This window comes from Nycticebus coucang, chromosome 2 (assembly GCF_027406575.1).
Source record: "Nycticebus coucang isolate mNycCou1 chromosome 2, mNycCou1.pri, whole genome shotgun sequence".
NCBI classification, from domain to species: domain Eukaryota; kingdom Metazoa; phylum Chordata; class Mammalia; order Primates; family Lorisidae; genus Nycticebus; species Nycticebus coucang.
In genome coordinates, this window is record NC_069781.1 from 100,308,636 (window position 1) to 100,330,657 (window position 22,022).

Below are 22,022 nucleotides of genomic sequence, written 5' to 3' on the forward strand. Positions count from 1 at the left end.
AAGGGGAGAGAGCCTGTGGCTGCTCCTAACCACACTGACTCCCCCTGCTGAAGGCGGGCTCCCTCCTGCTGCAGGTGTCCTGTTTGTCAGCCCTTTCATTACATTTTTGAAGCGGAGAGACCACTGGGCATGGGTGGGCAAAAGTGTGAGAGCAAGAGAGTTCATGGGTCAGCTGCACACAGGAGCGAAGGAGACTTTCCCGTGAATGAAGAAAACATGTGTTTTCAGATCATTTTCCTTTAGAAAGGTTCAAAGCATCTTATAACCATTATCATTTCATTTCTCATAATATCCTTGTGAAGTGAGGGTCAATTGTTGTGTGGCTTTTTAGCAAATGGAGAAAGTGTAGCACAGGATGACTCTGGCCTAAGTCAGGCCAGAGGGTTCAAGAAAAAATCCAGTTTTCCCTTCCATGTGTGCGTGTAAGTGTCGGTCAATTCCTTCCAACCTGGTATCCAGTACGTGGGGTGTTTGTCTTTTCATTTTTGTGATACTTTGCTCAGAAGAATCTTCTGTTCTGATCCCCCCAGGTTGTTACAAAAGACATTAAGCAGGTGGGTAGCGGGGGATAAGTAAATTCACGCCTAAGGGGTTCAATGCACACTTCTGAGGGAAGGGCACACTTTTGTCTCTGGCTTATGGTGTACAAAGCAAACGACGTAACGAAAACACGTGTACCCCCATGTTCTGAAATTAAAAAAAAAAAAATGAAAAAACTCCCCAGTTTTCTAAATTCCCAGCGTCAGTGCAGATATCACAGTGGCATCCAGTCACACCCCATTTGGTGACTGCTGGGGTAAGATGTCAATTTATTTTGAGAGGAAGATGAAACCACTAACTTTAGTTGCAAAAAACAATACTTTTTTAAAAGGTACAGTAAGTGACCTTACTTCCCAAGGAAATTATAAGAGACAGTAATAAAATATTTAATTTTCAGGAAAAAAAATGGACTACATGTTTTAGGCAAAAAAGGTAACATGTATGTAGCTTTTGGTATTTTGATTATAATTATTGAGGTGAAAGCGTGGGTGAATTTTTAGGTCTGGGCTTGGAGATATGCAATGGGAAAGCTAAAAGCTGACTTTTTCAAATCAAGACACTTAAGAGTCTAAGCCAATGGTGAATTTTTTCCTTCTGAGATCATGTGGCTTAAATAATCACAACAGACAAGCAGAAGCATTTCCACTTAACCAGAACCCAGGACTTACAGGAAATTACTCTTCTGCATGTCTGATCACTATGGAAATTGATTTTACACAGCTAGCTAAAAAAGTACACACACCCATGACGGCCTGTCCTCCATATTTGCACTCGCAAGCATGTATGTCCTGCCTCATTACTGAAACACAGCACCCTTGTCACCCGGAGTTCTCCTGGGTATTCAGAACGGGCAGGTGGTTTTGCCCTCTCTCTGGCTGGCTGCTTCCTCACTTCTCCTATAGCCTATGGGGCAACTGTGTATTGCAATGGTCTGTCTCCAGTCTCTGGAGCTATAAATGTGGTCGCACTTAGTTAACACAGCAGGGGGGAGAACATGCAGGCCACCCTGGCAAGATGCTGGTTAGAAAAATAAACTGTATTTGGAGCTGAGAAAGTGAACAACTGTATATCTCTTCATGATGTTAAAGAAAATAGAAATAAACACAGACTTGCCAGAAAATGGTATTGCACATGACTGGATTTGCTTGCTCAGTTGATTTCTGAGGTTGGGGTGACAAGGATGGGGAATTGGTTACTAGCCATATCTGTTACTTGTGCCTGTTGACTTGTTGCAGATCAAGAGAAATATCTTTATCACCCCCAGCTCCTGTCTTCCGCTCTTGAGGTCCTAAAGATCACAGTCAATGCCTCTGAAGGAAAGCTCACAGACCCAGCAACTTCCACAGACAATAAAGGACAGACCAAAAGACCTCTCCAAGTGCAGGCACCAGAACTTCAGAGCTCAGAGTCTAAAATGAAAAATGCCCTTGTTCTACAAGGCAACTTACATTCTGTATAGATTTTAAAATTTTAGTTAGGGTTTGATGTAGTAACTCATGTATGTAATCCTAGCACTCTGGGAGGCCAAGACGGGTGGATCACTTGAGCTCAGGAGTTCAAGACCAGCCTGAGTAAGAGCAAGACCCCATCTCTACTGAAAATAGAAAAACTAGTTGGGTATTATGGTGGGCACCTGTAGTTCCAGCTACCCAGGAGCTGAGGCAAGAGGATTGCTCAAGCCTGAGAATTTGAGGTTGCTGTGAGCTATGACATCATAGCACTCTATCCAGAGTGAGACTCTGTCTCAAAGAAAAAATAATTAAGTAATTAAAAAATAAAATAAAACTTTAGTTAACTTATGATTTTTAAGGCCCCTCTCTACATGTGGCTGTAAATAGTGTGCTTCTCAAAGCTTTGCATGCGGTAACTTATTTTCTTGATCAAAACAAGTCATTTGTGCTTGGGTAAATAATAAATATCGCTGAGGTCACATTTATGACACACGTACACCTTAGCTCCCCACGGGAGGAAAAGTATTAGATTAAAACAAACACACGAATGTGCATACACAAACATAATAACTGATGGCAAAGAAGAAGCAGTGGCTCTTGATAACATTGGAATACGGAGTGGGCAAAATACACTGGGTAAAGTATTCTCGGGGTGGCTTTTTACAGGAGAGACTGGTGCCCAGGATTTGTCTGGATTTTCTTCTAAGCACTTTTAGTTTTGTATTATGGAGTCTCTCTGCTTCCACCTTCAAATACTCTCCTTTTCCACTCCCTCTGCTACACTCCGATTCCTCAAACACCTGCCCCCCTGCATTTACAATGCTACTTCAGAGGGTAATGTAGTGGCCAAGAAAGAAAGGTCAGGCCTCTGTTGAACTTTCACAAAATATCAGCCAAGTCTTACATACAGCAACTCTGAAGTATTCCTCAGAGCTGTTCTTCTTCTTTTTTTTTTTTATTGAGACAGAGTTGCAAGCTGTCATCCTGGGTAGAGTGCTGTGGTGTCATAGCTCACAGCAACTTCCAACTCTTGGGCTCAAGCAATCCTCTTGCCTCGGTTTTCCTATTTTTAGTAGAGACAGGATCTTGCTTTTTGCTCAGGCTGGTCTCAAACTCGTGACCTCAAGCTATCCACCCACCTTGGCCTCCCAGAGTGCTAGGATTACAGGCGTGAGCCACTATGCCTGGCCACAGAGCTGTTCATTACTCTCAAACTCTACCACCACTGCCACTGTCCCCACTCCTGCCATAGACTCAGCTCTCAAGATCTTTGGGCTGAACTGCTCTGTTGGTTTCTAACTGGTCTCCTTCTAGTCCCCCAGCCCCATCTCTTCCTGATACTGCTCCCCTCGAGGAGTCTTTCTAATCTGCTGATGACACTCCTATCCTTAAATTCTTCAGTAGTACCTCTGCTTGAAGGCTCAAGGCTAGTACTGATGAGACCGTTCTCTGTGTCCCCAGGACTCTGAACCTCCCCAGAGCGATTCCTACACTGAGGCATAATGACCTGTTTCTGTTATGTCCTCAGCAGTAGACTAGGAGCTTCCTAGGCCTGGGCATTGGATTTATTCCTCTCTGTTCTCTAGCCAGGGGTCCTCAAACTACGGCCCGCGGGCCACATGAGGCAGTGCGATTGTATTTGTTCCCGTTTTGCTTTTTTACTTCAAAATAAGATATGTGCAGTGTGCATAGAAATTTGTTCATAGTTTGTTTGTTTTTTTTTAAACTATAGTCAGTGAACTGGCCCCCTGTTTAAAAAGTTTGAGGACCCCTGGTCTAGCCCAAAGCTTGGTATGGAAGATACTCAGTAAGGAATGTTCAATGTATTGAAGCAAGAGAACAACACAAATGTAATATGACACACACAAGGCCAGTCTGTGAACACTAACTAACTGGTCTGATCTGAAAAACTTTGCCCTATTCAGAACAGCTCACGTGCCTAACAGATGTGCCTAAGGATCAGTTTGCAGCAGGGGCCAAACATTAGAGGCTTCAGGGGGTAGGTGTGGGGCCTTTGGAGACCTAGATAAAATTGGTCCAATATGTTCCATAGGTAATAGGGTAAACAGTCTGTTTTAATAGCTGAACTAGATTCTGAGATTAGTTAGCAGACAAGAAGATATATGAGTTTCAAAATATATTCTGGTATACCTGCTGAAGTAGGTTCATTGTAGGACTGAAATCTCCTTAGCTTTTAAGGAGAATTTTTTTTTTTTTTTTTTAAAAAGCTTAAACCTGCTAGTAAAACATGATCTAACTAGAAGAGGTATCCTATCAAAATGCACGTGATTGGTGATTGGCGGCCACCATTAAGACAGGGACGCGGCTCTTAACTTACACAATTACAACAAAAGTCTCTTTGTGGGCCTGATGTGTAGCCTCAATAAATATTCACAATGATAAAATCCAGGTCTCCTGAGCCAGAGGGTTCAGGGGCCATCCAGATGAACTCCATAACCTTATTATGAAGAAGATTAAAAGAGAGAAGACCTACAAAACTAAAAATGTACTTTGTTGCTTCAGTGAAAATTGCTACAGTTATGCCCTAAGAAGTTCTTCTAAAAAAAAAAAATGCATAGTCACCACTCAGAAATAAACTTTGGTAACAGCCTAAAGAAGATAATATACTGTTTCTATTAATTTTCTTTCTTTCTCTGCTTTAGTTCCTAAAACTGCTTCATTCTGTCATAGGACCTCCATTGTGTCATGAGGAAGATATTCTGGGGCAGGTACAAAGAAAAGAAAAAATGTATCTTATAGGTAAACTATTGTTCTTAATTTTAGGAGTAAGGACCACATCTGATGTGATTTTTCACCTGAGCAAAACACATATTCCTCTTTTAAAAAGAAGAAAAAAGAAAAAGGATGGTAAATCAGAACCCCCATCCCTAAATAACCTACGCTTGCTTAAACAGACTCATGAAAAGTGAACTATCTTGGCCAATCACTAAGGCCTTGTGCAATATTCCTAGATAAGACCATCTTCCCCATCAAAAGGAAACAAAGGAATTTATCAAACAATATGGGTATGTTAATTCTGCACGGTGCACTGGCTTGCTTTATGTGTGTTTTTAATGGGTACCTAAATATAGTTAGATGGAACAAGATCTAGTGTTCTATAGCACAGCAGAGCAACTATAGTTTGTATAGTTCAGAATTGCTGGAGGAGAGAAATTGGAATGTTCCCAACATAAAGATGGGTGAGGCCAGGCCTGGTGGCTCATGCCTGTAATCCTAGCACTTTGCGAGGCCAAGGCAGGAGGATCACTTGAGACTCTTGACTCAAGAGTCAAGACTAGCCTGAGCAAGAGCAAGACCCCATCTCTACAAAAAATAGAAAAATTAGCAAGGCATGGTCATATGTACCTTGAATCCCAGCTACTCAACAGGCTGAGGCAGAAGGGTCACTTGAGCCCAGGAGTTTGAAATTGCTGTGAGCTAGGCTGAAGCCCCTATACTCTAGCCTGGGCAGTAGAGCAAGACCCTGTCTCCAAAAAAGAAACACACAAAACCATAACAATGACAACAACAAAACCCTAAGCAAACACACAAACCAAAATCCAAGAAGACATGAATGTTGGCGTGATGAATGTCCCAACTGCCCTGGTTTGATCATTACACATTGTGTGTGTATCAACATATCATATGTACCCCTAAAATATAGACAACTTTTTTTTTAAGACAGAGCCTCAAGCTGTTGCCCTGGGTAGAGTGCTGTGGTATCACAGCTCACAACAACCTCCAACTCCTGGGCTTAAGCGATTCTCTTGCCTCCACCTCCCAAGTAGCTGGGACTACAGGCACCCACCACAACGCCTGGCTATTTTTTTGGTTGTAGTTGTCATTGTTGTTTGACAGGCCCAGGCTGGATTCGAACCCACTAGCTCTGGTGTATGTGGCTGGTGCCTTAGTCACTTGAACTACAGGCTCTGAGCTGACAACTACTAAGTATAAAAAAACTCACCAACAATATTTCTGCCTGTTGAAGAAAGAATTTGGAGCCATTCTGAATAGAAGGTGGAAGATAGGGAAGTTTACATTAAAAAGGCCAGGCACAAACTCAATGCTTAGGAAAAATCCTCCACAGCTTCATGGCCACTGTACCCTCTCTTCAAATTTGCACGTCTCTTGTGCACCTAGTCTGGCAGCATGAGCCCTGCCACCTTACCCTTGAGAAAGCCATCAACATGTAGGTGACTAACCTTGCATGGATCTAAGTGTATGTCTGTGTCAAAGAATTCATTTCTACATTTGAAAATCTGTTATGTGCAAAAACCACAGCTAAAACTGTGGGTCACAAATGAGGAGAGTACTGTTAGCAGAGAATGTTATTCAGAAAAATGTTTAATTTCTCAGGATGTCCCTACCTTCAGTGTTTGAATACCAATTTTGCTGTTAGAAATTATGTTTCATGTATTTACTTTAAATGTTTAGGGCCTAAGTTAAGATAGGAAATTAGAAGAAGGTTGTAGTAAACCTAGTTTAACCTATAACATAGGTCTTAAGCCTCATCTATAAACCCTGTAGATGGTCAGCCAGCCTAAAACTGGACACCTACAAAAATGAGGCTCTCCATCCTTTCAAGGGCAATGAGCTCGTACTAAGCAATGTCCTGAAAAGAACATGGGCTAGAGCCAGCCAGACATAATTCCAATCTATTTTCTCTCACTTGCTGAGAGATCTTGGAAAAGATACTAACTTTTGAGCACCTCAGTTTCCTCATCTGTAACATACTGGATAAGAGCATAGGCTCTAGAGCCAGACTGATTGGGCTCCAGCAGCCCCATCACATACAGACAGCTGGGACATCCCAGGCCAGTTACTGACCTCTTGGCATAGCATTACTTTTTCTTGGTAAAATAGGGATTAAAAGCCAAATAGTATTGTTCTGAGGATTAAATGAGTGTCTGAACATAGTAAACTCTCAGTACACATTGGCTTATAATAATCACTAATATGATGACGATGATGAAAATTGTTGTAGTAAGGGCTGAATGATTACTGTGTGTAAATCCTGTACCCAAAGCCTAATGCATAGAAGATGATTATAACAACGACTCAATCTTGATTGAATGCCTACTTTTAAAATATATGTTAGCCCCTATAATCCTCCTTAAAGCTCTGCCAGAGAGGTTAAAAAGCTGAAATTTGAACTGATGATGTGACTTGCTCCAAATCTCATAGTTGGGTAGTACCTGAGTTGAGTTTAGAACCTAAGAGAGCCTGACTTTGAATTCTTGGCTCTTATTACTATACATTTTCCCCTTCAATTAAACAATGTTTCCTTGTATTAAGCTGCACTAACTGGAGCTACCCTAACTTTTTATTTATTTATGTATTTATTCATTTATTTATTTATTTATTTTGGAGACAGAGTCTCACTATGTCACCCTTCGTAGAGTGCTGTGGCATCACAGCTCACAGCAACCTCCAACTCTTGGGCTTAAGCAATTATCTTGCCTCAGCCTCCCAATTAGCTAGGACTACAGGCACCCGCCACAACACCTGGCTATTTTTTGTTGCAGTTGTCATTGTTGTTTAGCAGGCCCAGGCCAGTTTTGAACCCACCAGCCTCAGTGCATGTGGCTGGTACCATAACCACTGTGCTACAGGCACTGAGCCTATCCCCTTTTTAGAACTTTCCTCTCCGCCATTCTTTTCTACAGCAACTAAGGCCACAGACTGCCTGGCCTGCTTCCTACGCCACCTTCAAGGCTCTTGACTCAGATATCCCCAGTTGTACACGCTGGGTCCCAGCATCCCAAAGTCTGACTGATTATCCTGTGATTCCCACTGGCTTAAGTTGGTCCCTACCTCTATTAAGAGAAGAAGATTGAACTTTTTAGGTTGTCAAAAGCCAAAAATGATGGCAGGGCCATTTTTAACATTAAAAGTAAAACTGGCCTCTTAATTCCTAAATTGGTCCTTACCTTTTTTCTTCTGGGATGTTCTCCAATAGCATTTGAAGGAAATCCTGGGATAAGAAAAAAGAAAACCATTAAAGATGTCAATTAATAAATAACTCTGCCTGGACCCATGCTAGACACTGAACATTTCTAGCTGCTGATAACTCACCTGCTAGCGAAGCTAGACCTATGCCAACTTAATAGACTATATATTCATTTTTTAAAATTTTACAGGGTAATCAATCCAATCATTTAAAGAGATTTGTTTCGTAAGTACCACAAAAAAAAAAGAAGAAGAAGAAGAAGAGGAGGAGGAGGAGGAAGGAGGAGGAAAAGCTTGTTATTTTGATCTGACCCAATTGCCTATTTATTTCACTTCATGTTTAGCCATTTTCAAAAGGCTGGCCATCACATACAGTGTTACCCTCTTCTAGTCACCCATGGTTGACTTTTTGTGAGATTTTCCTTGATATTCCTGGTACATACAGAGCAATCTGAACACTAAGAGTCTAGTAACTTACTTTTAACTTATAACTTTCTTACATTGTTCTATGGATAAAGACAAATACCAAGATAATAAGTATGTCAATCAAGGAACAAAGATGATCCTAAGTCCAGTTGTGGCTAACAAGCCCCTGACTCCATCTGCAGCCTCTTCTTGTACCACTGTGCAAATCCTCAGTTACTGGACATTTGAGATGTTCATGTGATACGTGATACTTTTTTACCCTAAAGGTATGACTTACACACATGACACACTCATTTTTTCCTTTACTATAGAAAATATCAAGCATAATCAGAAATAGACAAAATAGTATAATTAATTGTCATGGACTCATCAACCCACAGCCAATCTTGTCCCTTCACTTCCTTGCCATCTGTATTATTCAGAAGAAAATCTCAAACCTTAAAAAATTTCATCAATAAAGGTTTTTAGAAATAACTCTACAAGACAAGGACTTATAAAACATAACCACAATACCATAACATATAAACAATTCAAATATGAATGTTCATTTACATTTAATTTGTATCTTGAGGGAGAAGGAGTCCAAGATGGTGGGACTAGATACATCGCCTCACTAGCCACTCTTGGCCACTCTAACATCTAAGCACACAGACAAGTAAATTTAAGGAGAAGGAGGAAAAGAAAGGAGAAAGTAGGGGAAGGAAGTGAACACAGTGAGAAGGAACCAAAAAAAAAAAAATTCTGGCAAAAATAAAAAACCAGAACAGATCAACTCCCCCAAGGGATCACGAGACAGCTATTACAGAGGATTCCCCTCCTATAAAGAAATTATAGAAATAACATGAAGGGAATTTAGAATATGGATGGCAAAAATGCTGAAGGGAATGGAAGGGGAAGTGGAAAACCACCAAAAGGAAATCCAAAAATTGACCCAAGAGATGAATAAAAGACATGATGAAAGTAGAAAGGATGTATTGTAGTTTAGTGAATTGATGGAGACATTCAGGGAACTTAAAGATGCAGTAGAAAGTAACAAAGATTTAAAAGATTAAACTATGGAGAAGAAAGAATCTCAGAGCTACCCTGTTTTCCCGAAAATAAGACAGTGTCTTATTTTCAAGTGTGTTCCCAAAGATGCGCTAGGTCTTATTTTCAGGGGATGTCTTATCTTTTCTGTAAGTAGGTCTTATTTTTGGAGGATGTCTTATTTTCGGGGAAAAGGGTAGTAGATAAGGTTCTTGCTTTAACTCAAGCATTTAAGTGCAGAAAAGAGGAGAGTAAAAAATCTCTTAGAGACTTATGGGACTTCATGATGCATATGAATTATAGGGATCCCTGAAGGAGAAAATCAACCCAAAGGCATGGAAGCCCTACTGGAGGATATCATAACTGCAAATTTCCCAAGCATCACAAAGATTCTGACACATTATTTTTAGGTGGATATCAAACACCTATTTGTTTTAATACAAACAGGGCATCTCCTAGACACATTGTAATGAACTTGGCCAAGGTCAAAATGAAAGAGAAAATTCTGCAAGCAGCCAGGAGTTAGCACCAATTGACCTACAGGAGCAGATCCATCAGGGTGACAATGGACTTGTCAATTGAAACTTTACAAGCCACAAGAGATTGGGCTTCAACTTTCAATTTACTCGAACAAAACAACTTCAATCCTAGAATCCTATATTCTGCCAAACTAAGTTTCATAATCAATGGAGAAATCAAATCTTTTACTGATGAGCAAGCATTGAGAAAATTTGCTATTACATGGTCAGCTCTGCAGGAAGTAGTTAGACCCATACTACACACAAACCATCACAATGGACCACCACCAAAGTAAAGACATCCAGAAATGAAAGGTCAAAGTCTAGCTTCCACAATGGCCCTACTGACAAAACTAGGCAGACCCCCACAAAACAAGACAAACAGAACTCTACCAAATTTATGAATTCTCTCAATAAATCTGAATGGTTTGAATTCCCCACTGAAGAGGCAAAGGCTGGATAACTGGATAAAAAAAGCACAAGCCAACTATATGCTGTGTACAGGAAAAACATCACACCTCTAAGGACAAAACAAGACTCAAGGTGAAGGGATGGAAAATAATATTTCAGGCAAGTAGAAATTAGAACAAAGACAGGATTGAAATTTTATTTGGAGATACAAGTGGATTTAAAGCCACTTTACAAAAGTAAAGAAAGACAAAAATGGACACTATATACTGGTCAAGGGAACAATGCAACAAGCCCTACTGGAAGTGAACACAGTGAGAAGGAACCAAAAAAGGAGTCCAAGATGGTGGGACTAGATACATCGCTATAAATGCACCCATTTTAGTTGGGTGCAAATATATTTATAATTGATATGTGATCAAACCCTGTGGAATACTGCAAAAGCAATCCTAAGAGAAAAATTTATTGTATTAGAAGCCTACATCCAAAAAAGCAGAAAGAACACATTAAAAAATCTAATAAATTACTTCAAGCAACTGGAAAAGGAAGAACAATCCAGTCCCAAACCTAGCAGAAGAAAAGAAATAACCAAAATTAAATCATAAATAAACAAAATCAAAAACAAAAGAGTCATTGAGAAAATTAACGAAACAAAATGTTGGTTCTTTGAAAAGATAAACAAAATTGATTGATCCTTTGGTCATATTAACTAGAAACAGAAAATTAAAATCTTTAATAACCTCATTCAGAAACAAAAAGGGGAAATAACAATAGATAACAGTCATACAAGAGATTAGCTCTGATTACTACAAAAAAACTCTATGTCCAGAAATTTGACAATGTGAAGGAAATGGACTAATACCTGGAATCACACAACCTACCTAGCCTTACCTAGGAAGAAACAGATGTTTTGAATAGACCAATATGAAGTACCAAAATTGAAGCAACAATAAAAAAGCTCTCCCCCACAAAAAGCCCTAGACCAGATGGCTTCACACCAAAATTCTATCAAACCTTCAAAAAAGAACACGTACATATACTGCAGAATCTATTCCAAAACATTGAGAAGAAAGGAACCCTCTCCAACATGTTCTACAAAGAAAATGTCCCTGTAATACCAAAACCAGGAAAGGAACCAACTAAAAAAGAGAACTACAGACCAATATCACTAATGAATATCAATGCAAAAATACTCAATAAGAGTGTTGAGAGCAATAGAGATTGCAGCTATACATTAAAAAAGTTATACATCATGATCAAGTAGGCTTCATCCCAGAGATGCAAGGCTGGTTTAACATACACAAATCCATACATGTAATTCACCATATAAACAGAGCAAAAACAAAGACCATATAATCCTCTCAATAGATGCAGAAAAAGCATTCGATAAAACTCAGCATCCTTTTCTGAGAAGAGAACACTTAAGAAAATAGGCAGAGATAGGATATTTCTTAAACTGATAGAAGCCATCTATGACAAACTCACAGCCAATACCATACTGAATGGAGTAAAACTGAAGGCATTCCCACATAGAACTGGAACCAGATAAGGGTGTCCATTATTGCCACTACTACGCAATATAGTGCTGGAAGTTCTAGCCAATGCGATCATGCAAGAGAAGGATATTAAGGGCATTATTCAAATGGGGGTAGATAAGACTAAACTCTCACTCTTTATTGATGGTATGATCTTATATTTAGAAACCCTCAGAGACTCAACCACAACATCATGCAGTATAAAATCAATGCCCACAAATCAGTAGCCTTAGTATATGCTGATAACAATCAAGCTAAGAAGCAAATTAAGGACACAATATCCTTCACAGTGCTTTAAAGAAAATGAGATACCTGGGAATATATCTAACAAAGGAGGTCAAATATCTCTACAGAGAGAATTATGAAATCCTGAGAAAAGAAATAGCAGAAGACATTAACAAATGGAAGAACATACCATAGTCTTGGATGGGAAGAATCAACATTGTTGAAATGTCTATAATACCCAAAGCAATCCACAGATTCCATGCAATTCCCATCAAACTACCAATGTCATACTTTGAAGAACTTGAAAAAATAGTACTTCACTTCACATTGGAATCAGAAAAAATACATATGAATAGCAAATACAACTCTTAGAAATAAAAACAAATCTGAAGGCATCGCTTTACCAGATTCAGGTATATTACAAGTCCACAGTGATCAAAACACATGGTATTGGCCAAAAATAGAGACAGAGATCTATCGAATAGAATAGAAAACCTAGAGATGAAACCAGTCTAATATTGCCATCTGATCTTTGATAAACTGAACAAAAGCATACAATCGGGAAAAGAGTCCCTATTTAATAAATAGTGCTGGGAGAACTGGATAACTACATGTAAAATACTGAAACTGGACTTGCATTTCTTACTACTCACAAAAATCAACTCACAGTGGATAAAAGATTTAAATCTAAGACACAAAATGATAAAAACCCTAGAAGAAAGTGTAGAGAAAACTCTTGATGAGGCAGCACCTGTAGCTCAGTGCATAGGGCACCAGCCACATACACCAAGGCTAGCGGGTTTGAACCTGGCCTACTCCAGCTAAACAACAATGACAACTGCAACAACAACAACAAAAAAAATAGCTGGGCATTGTGGTGGGCACTTGTACTCCCAGCTATTTGGGAGACTGAGGCAAGAGAATTACTTAAGCCCAAGAATTTAAGGTTGCTGTGAGCTGTGACGTCAAGGCACTCTAGCTAGGGCACCATAGTGAGACTATGTCTCAAAAATAAAAAAAACTCTTGATGATATTGGCCTGGGGAAAGATTTTATGAAAAAGATTCCATTGGCAATTGCAACAACAACAAAAATAAATAAAAGGGACTAAATTAAACTAAAAGGCTTCTGCACTGCTAAAGACACAACAACAGACAACCTTCAGAATGGGAAAAGATATTTGCATGTTACAAATCTGACAAAGAGTTGATAAGTAGAATCTACAGAGAACTCAAATCAACAAAATATGAGCAAACACTCCCTTTTATCACTAGGCAATCTTCACAGAAGAAGAGGAATGACCAACAAACATGAAAACATGCTCATTGTCCCTTATTATCAAAAAAATGCAAATCAAAACTACCTTGAGATATCATCTAACCCCAATGAGAATAGCCCACATCACAAAGTCCCAAAGGTGCAGATGCTGGTGAGGTTCTAGAGAAAAGGGAACACTTTTACCCTGTTGGTAGGATTGCAAACTAATCAGCCTCTTTGAAAAGAAGTTTGGAGAATCCTCAAAGAACTAAAAGTAGATTTTCCATTTGATCCGGTAATCCTATTACTAGGTATCCACCAAGAAGAAAAAAATCATTTTACCATAAGGACATCTGCAGTAGAATGTTTACTGCAGCTGAATTCATAATCACCAAGGATGTGGAATCTAACCAAGTGCCCATCAACACCTGTATGGATTAATAAACTGTGGTAGATGTATATCATAGACTACTTATCAGCTCTAAAATGGATGGGGACTTTACATCTTTTGTATTAACCTGGATGAAGCTGGAGAACATTCTATTTAGTAAAGTATCACAAGAATGGAAAAGCAAGTATCCAATGTGCTCAATACTAATAAGAAACCAGTAGATGAACAAATACACACCCACACAAGAGAAAAACACAATTAAACTCAAGTGAAGGAGAGAAGGAGGAAGGGGGAAGGGGGAGGATTGGTGTGCTTACACCAACAGGCACAATGTAAGGGTTTATTGCACACCTCCTGGGTGAGGGGCACAACTACAACTTGGAGTTTACCTAGCAAACGCAAAGAATTTAACCTACCCGTCTGTTCTCTCATATTAATCTGAAATAAAATAATAATAATAATAATAATAATTTGTACCTGAGTATTGTGACCCATCATTTTAGCCCATCTAATTCTGAAATCTTGATTTGGTCTTAACTAAAGTCGTCAAATAAAATATAGGCTGCCCAGCAAAACTGTGAGCATAATTACCAGCACACCAAAAAGTTATTCATTGTTTATGTGAAATTTGAATTTAACTATATTTTCTATTCTGTATATATATATATATTGCAGTTTTTGGCCTGCAGTTTTTGGCCACCTCTGGTATATGGGGCTGGCACCCTCCTTCTTTGAGCCACAGGTGCCGCCCTCTATTCTGTATTTTTATTTGCTACATGGATAACCCTGTGTCAACATTTCCTTATCTGAAGGTTTGATAAGATGCATTCCAGATTAATACAGAATATTAAACAAACAAGAACAAGATTTAACTTTTGTGGAACTTGATGATACTGAATAATAAATTAGGTTTATACTTGAAGTTTTTCTTTTAAGAAATACAAAATAATCTTTCAAAATGGGCCCTTGGTTCCCAGTAGGATCAAGTCTGCAAATACAGAGTCAGCACAGGGCTCCATGAGATCCATTTAACTTGGAGTGTGAGATGGAAGAAACAGCCCAGATCTTCATGTTACCAAACAGAATTACAGAGGAATAGAAATCTGCAAACAATTTCACCAGTGTTCTTGTATCACACTGAAATGTAACTCTCACTACAGTAGCAAAGCCAGCCATCCCATTTTTACATGATTATGGGTGGTAATGGGCCATTTCTTCCAGAGGCAAAGTCTCCCTGTTAAGAACATTAATGCAAGATTTTTTCCTTGCTACCTCTATTCTCCTTCTAAGACTTTACTTTATTGGTGCTTCACCTATAATAACAATACAAAGAATAACAAAACTAATGTTTAAAAAAGGAAGTAGGGACAACCCCACCCATAGATTAACACTTCACAACTGAAGTCCTTCCTTGTACCTGCAAAGGATATATGTAGAAATGTCAAAGGAAACAAGAGTAGCATTTAGAATGCAAAGAATTATTTTTGTTTGAGGTTCTTTTTTTTTCCACCCAGGCTAGAGTTCAGTGGCATCATCATAGCTGATTGTAACTGCAAACACCTAGGCTCAGGCAATCCTTCTGCCTCAGCCTCTCGAGTGGCTGAGAACATAGGTGCCCACCACTCCGCCCAGCTAGTTTGCCTATTCTTATTAGAGGTGGAGTCTTGCTGTTGCTTAGACAAGGTCTTGAACTCCTGACTTCAGCTGGTCTTTCTGGGTTGGCCTCCCAGAGTGCTAGGATTATAGGCATGAGCCACCACACCCAGCCTTGAGGTTCTTAAAGTTATTATTTTTATTACTTTTAACATTATTTTGGAAAGAAAGTTAAACCAGAAATTCATTTATCACAATTTAACATATTTATAGATTATTTTGTAATCCAATATAGATATATCAATAGATTACTTTTTCATTGACATATTGATAGGATTTGGGATTCTTAAAAATTCAAGTACTATAGGGCGGTGCCTGTGGCTCAAGGAGTAGGGCGCCAGTCCCATATGCCGGAGGTGGTGGGTTCAAACCCAGCCCTGGCCAAACAAATAAAAAATAAATAAAAACCAAATTAAAAAAAAAAAAATTCAAGTACTATAATAAACTCATACTAATTTCACTTCATTATATTCTTATATCCCATACCAATTTATACCACATTTGCCTAGTTTTTCTGATCAATTATGTGGGGGGAAATTACATTAACTCAATGGTAAGAGGAGAATTTACTTGCACGAGAAGCAGGAAATTCAGAGTTAACCATAATTCTGTCCTTTTGCATTTTCCATTTACAGTTGGATCCTTCTTTAGGACTGTGGAGCACGATGATCTAGAATTCTGTGCGAATACTGGATAAGTGCAGGAAGCCCCAGGAAGCCCTGCTTCATTTTTTAAGAAACATGGTTGTCCTGCCTCCTAGCAGGTTGCTACACTGGAGCATTTGCCTCTTCCTGCCTCAAAGAGACCGATAGGGAGCACAGTCCTTAGCTAAAGACTGCCAACTAATGCTGAGATGACAAGTCTAGGGCATCACAAAAACCTAACACCTTGGGCATCTCTTCAACATGGTGTCTGGATTCCCATAGGCTACGGGAATGAATGTCTTTTTACAGGTGTTTTCCTGTTCTGAGCACCATCTGATGCAAGAGACACTTGGTCTCATCCAGGGGGTCTTTGTACCATCTATCAGTGGAATCAACCCAACTGGTCCTTCTTACTCCTTTCATAGACTCAATCTTCAACCATGGAACACTGGTTTTCTTGGCTCTTTTCATAAATTGGTGTAGACACCTGGAGAGGACTTGCAACAAAAGCTTTTCCCAAGTCTTTACAATGGAATGAAATAAAAAGGAAAATGTCTCTTGTGATTATTCTTTTCCTTACCACCTCTGTCTTGGCAGTTTTGTGAAAGCAACTTACAAATCTTAATTGGACAAGGAGGGCTTTCCTCTATGGCTGATTCTAAGATCACTGACAAAGTCAGCTAGCAACAGATAATAGGGGTCCAAGTTTGTCATCTCTGTAGCTGAAAAAAAAATCTGCTGTTTTGAGAGAGGGCTGAGATGAATTATTATCTGGGTCCTCGGCAATGGTTACAAGTCCATGCCCTGGTCAGAAAAAAGATTCCTTGAGAATATATATATTTTTTTCATTTCTTACTTTCCTAATAATCTATGTATTAATCAGGTCAGTCCAAGACAGCTTTTATTGATTAATACCTAACAAAACTAAATTAAACACTACAATCAAAAAACAAAACAAAACTAACACTGATTTTGGCATGTGGCTAATCTGGTAGTTATTTCTCAGTCCTGGTCAAAGTATTCAACAAAAAGCAGGTGCATATAGATTCTACTGGATAAATTGACACTGGCTTGATAATTAATTACTGAGGACTGGCAATTTCTGTCAGGTATTTCATGAGTAATTGTCAAAGTCATGGGATGGGTAGGTGGGAGAGGCAAAACAAACAAAATATTGAGGCAAGGACAGGATTGGCAATGTGAGAACTGAGAAGACATGAAATGGTCAGGAAGAGTCCTTGTTACCCTCAGGAGAGGAGTTTTAGTAGAGGCCAGAAAGATAATACTACTGAAATGCTGGCAGATGGGATGTTTGGAAGGGAAAGGATTAAGAAGTAAACTGGAAAAGGAAGAAACTGAGGGACTTCTGAGCAAAGGAACTGGGTCACAGCCCTTCCTCATCAATAATTAACTACCCATATGAACAAAAACACAAGCCATTTAAAAAATTAGCAAAAACTTGATCGGCAGCATTCAAGTAAGGAAAAACAGCCTCATGGAATAAATTTCAAAAAGAGGCAACAAAGAGAAAAATATAAAATTTGAACGCAGTTTCTAACTGTCCCTCTGCACAACCCCCAACTTCGTGCTCAGCAGTAGTGGTTCCAGCAAATCACCCAAACCCCACAAATTCTTACAAATACCCATACATTTAGAAAGAATAAGAATCTCTTTGTCTTTCTCTTTGTGGTGGGACTGGAAATGTTTGCTGGCAAAAGATGGGGAAACATGGGAAATAAACACCTGAGGATGACTCTGATGAACTGTGTAAGTTCTAGGGCTTCCACCCGAATTGGAGGAATACTATTATATTGATTGAGAAGGTCTCTGCAAAGGGTAAAAGATACATCCTTATTAGGTCACAAGATTCTTGGCAGGGGATACTGAACAACTTTTCAACAGTAGCAAAGCGAAATTCTTCCAACAGAGATTTTGCTATGTATACCAGTGGTCCTCAACTTTTTTGGCATGAGGGACTGGTCTCGGGGAAGAAAATTTTTCCGTGGACTGCGGAGAGAGGGGGAGCAGGGAGGTAGGGGGACAGGAGGTAGAGCTCAGGTGGTGATGCTGTGCGGCCCTGTTCCTAACAGGCCACAGATCAGTATTTCTCTGCAGACCAGGGTTGGGCACTGCAGCTATACACAACTCCAATGGAGCTTGTCCCTCTCCCCGCTCCATACATAACATCCAAGTTTCAAACTAAAGCTTGGAGGGGAAGAAAAACAGGCCTAAGAGGAGATGACAAAGGAATCCAAGATGATGTTCCAATACATATGAGAGGAAATAAAAGGTCAGGATAAGGCTATCAATGCTAAGAATGAGCAAGAAGTGTGGTAACTATGCAAACTAATACCATAATGACAACCCACATAGAGAGAGACAGAAAGAAAGAAATGTAACATATTAGAAGACAAAGAATCCAGTCTTAAAAAAAAAAACACAATCCAAGGGATAGAGGAAAATTCTCCATGAATGCTTTACGCTATAAAATAAATTAATAATAACAAAAGGCCATACATTCGGTGAACTCAAAGCTCAAAGATTAGATGACAAAACAACAACATGAGATGAAAAAAGAGATTTCACAAAGGAAATAAACTAAGGACTAAAATAATACCTGTATAGGAACATTAACAAAATAGAAACAGCAAGGAAAAGAATAGATATTAACGAAAATAACATTAAAACATGAAGGGTTGCTTGAGATAAACTTACGTCTTGAAAAAGAAAAAAATAAAAGCAATTAGAAAATAATAGATGTAGAGGGCAAAGATAATATACCACAAGATAATTGGTAACCTTGAAATTCAGAACCCTGCAAGGGGAAAAAAACGTGTTCAAGGATACAGTTAAGCCAACATCATTGTAAGAAGGAAGACTAGAATCTAAGACTAAAAATAAAAATACACACTGTTTTCCATGAAAAAAAGGCATGCAGAATCATGGACACGAAGCCATTTGTTGATTAAATTACTAAACGTGAAAGATAAAGAATTCTTCTGCCATTTACGTGGTAGAAAGGGGGAAAAATAGGCTGACTTCACGTAAGTTTACTCACCAGGATTTAATGTCAGAAAGCAATTGAGCAGTGTCTATAAAATTCTGAGGGAATGAAAATGTGACCCAAGAATATTACTTAGTAATTCAAATATAAAGACAATAGGCAAGCATTCCTAAGCAGTAAGAACTAAGAAATCACAGAACTTGTGAGTCTGCAACTTGAACACCAATTTGAAGTTGAATTTCAGCCAAGAGTTGAATCCAAAATAAAATATTCACGAATATAGAAGCATGGTAAAATGACTGGTGGTAAATACTGAAATCCTTTAAATACTGAACTAAGACTATTCAGCAGTGAAAGTTATGGTTACGTATTATAAATGAGATCAACCTTAATCTATAAAAACAGTAATTAAGAAAAATTTAGAATTGGGGGAAAGCAGTAGCAATACATAATTGCTGATCTCCTTATCTTTTGTACAGTAGTGAATAAACTGATGGTTTCTAAAAGCAAAATATATAGGGAAAGGAAAAAAATAATAATTTCAACTCAATTTTTTGGTGATGTTTCTTAACCAAAGAAGAATCTTTTAGGAAATAACCTCTCTTATATTTATCTGAAATTCAGAAAGTTCTTTACCTTCATTTTATTTATTTATTTATTTATTTATTTTTGCAGTTTTTGGCTGGGGCCAGGTTTGAACCCACCGCCTCCGGTATATGGGGCCGGCGCCCTACTCCTTTGAGCCACAGGTGCCGCCCAATCTTCATTTTATTTTTTTATTTATTAAATTCAAGCAAAAGAAAATTTACATGCTTCACTAAAAAGCACATCTAGCTGGGCGTGGTGGTTCATGCCTATAATTGCAGCACTTTGGGAGACCAAGGTAGGAGAATTGCTTGAGGCTGGGAGTTTGAGACCAGCCTGGGCAACATAGCAAGACTTCTTTTCTACAGAAAGTTTAAAAAATTAGCCATGCATGGCAGTGCATGCCTTTAGCCCCAGCTAGAAAACTACTCGAGCCCAGGAGTTCAAGTTGAGCTATGATTGTGCCACTCACTCCAGCCTGGGCAACAGAGTGCCATCTTGTCTCTATTTAAAAAAAAAGAAAAAGCATGTGTAATATAATCCTATTTTCATAAAATTATTTCTGTCCAACAACATCTATGTTCTATATTTGTATACACACATATACCATATACACATACAGCTATCCGTATACACATCATGTTTAACACATAGAAAGAGAAATGGTATGATTTCTAGAATGTCATTTATGTAAAAGTAATTATAAGTTTCTGCGTGGTGGGATTTTGCATAATGTTTTACATTCTTCTTTGCACTTTTCTGCATTGTTTGAGTCTTTCATAATGTGTATGTGTCAGTTGAAAAAGCAATAATTTCTGAACAATGCAAAGCTACAGTAATCAATACAATATGGCACTGGAAGGGTTAAAATACTAATCAATGGGAATAGAATTGAGAGTCCAGAAATAAACCCTTACATTAATGTTCAACTGATTTTTGGCAAGGATACCAACACAAATCACTGGAGGGAAAGAACAGTCTTTTCAACAAATGGTTATGGGATAACTAGATGTTCACATGCAATAGAATAACTTTGGACCATCATCCTCACACCATACGTAAAAATTAACTCAAAATAGATCAGAGGTTTAAATACAAGAGCTAAACCTATAAAACTTTTAGGAAAAACCACAGGAGTAAATCTTTGCGGCCTTCAGTTAAGTGGCGGTTTCTTAGATATGACACTTAAAGCACAAGCCACCAAAGAGAAAATAGATAAATTGGACTTCATCAAAATTAAAAACTTTTGTGCCAAAACTTTACTGTCAAGAAAGTAAAAAAGACAATGTATAAGATGAGGTAAAATATTTGTAAATCATATAACTGCTAAGGAACTTACATCCAGAATACATAAGGTACTCTTAAATAACTCAATAATAAAAACCAAATAACTCTAAATAAAAAGTGGGCAAAAGATCTGAATACACATTTTTCCAAAGAAGATATACAAATGGCCCATAAGCACATAAAAAGTGCTGAACATCATTAGCCACCAGAGAAATGTAAATCAAAGCCATACTGAGTTATCACTTCACACCCACCAGGATAGCTATTACCAAAAAACCAGACGGCCCCCACAGCTGCAGATGCTGGCAAGAATGTGGAGAGAAGGGAACATTTTTATACTGTTGGTGGGGCTGCAAACTAATACAGCCTCTTTGGAAAGAAGTATGGAGAATCCTCAAAGAACTCAAATTAGACCTTCCATTTAATCCCACAATCCCATTACTAGGCATCCACCCTGAAAAAAAAAGATATTTTATTATAAGGACATTTGCACTGGATTATTTATCACAGCTCAATTTACAACTGCTAAGATGTGGAGACAACCTAAATGCCCACTGTGTCAGGAATTAATGAACTGTGGCATATGTAAACCATGGTCTACTATTTCAGCCATAAAATGGATGAGAACTTTACTTCTTTTGTATTTACACTCTTAGCAAAGTATCATAAGAGTCAATACTACTAATGTGAAGCCAGAAGATGATCTAATACCTGCCCACATAAGAGAAAAACTCAATTCAACTCAAGCTGGGGGAAAGACAGGAGGGAAAAGGGAGGAGGAGGGGGATCCGTGTGCTCCCATTTAATGGGCACACTATAAGGGTATATGGCAGGACACAACCACATAGGGACTCTACCTAACAAATGCAAACACTGTACCCTAATTGTTTGTTCACATTAATCTGAAAAATTTTAAAAACAAACCAGAAGGCAACAGATTGGCAAGTACGTGAAGAAACTGGAACACTTGTGCACTGCTAATGGGATTGTCAAATGGTACAGCTACTGTGAAAAACAATATGGCAGTTCCTCAAAAACCTGAACACAGAATTACCATATAATATAGTGATTTCCACTTCTGAGTCTGTACTCGAAAGAATTAAAAGCAGGGATTTGAACAGATA

General features: G+C 38.6%; 1 protein-coding gene across 2 annotated transcripts in view; it reads right to left on the reverse strand.

Annotated features, from left to right (window-relative positions):
* The window catches only part of AOPEP (aminopeptidase O (putative)), a 422,485-nt gene that overhangs the window by 114,224 nt on the left and 286,239 nt on the right, over positions 1 to 22,022 (reverse strand). For both annotated transcript variants that reach the window (XM_053577274.1, XM_053577284.1), the window contains exon 10: positions 7,922 to 7,965. In XM_053577274.1, coding sequence (XP_053433249.1) covers positions 7,922 to 7,965 — 44 coding nt within the window. The remainder of the gene's footprint in view (positions 1 to 7,921; positions 7,966 to 22,022) is intronic.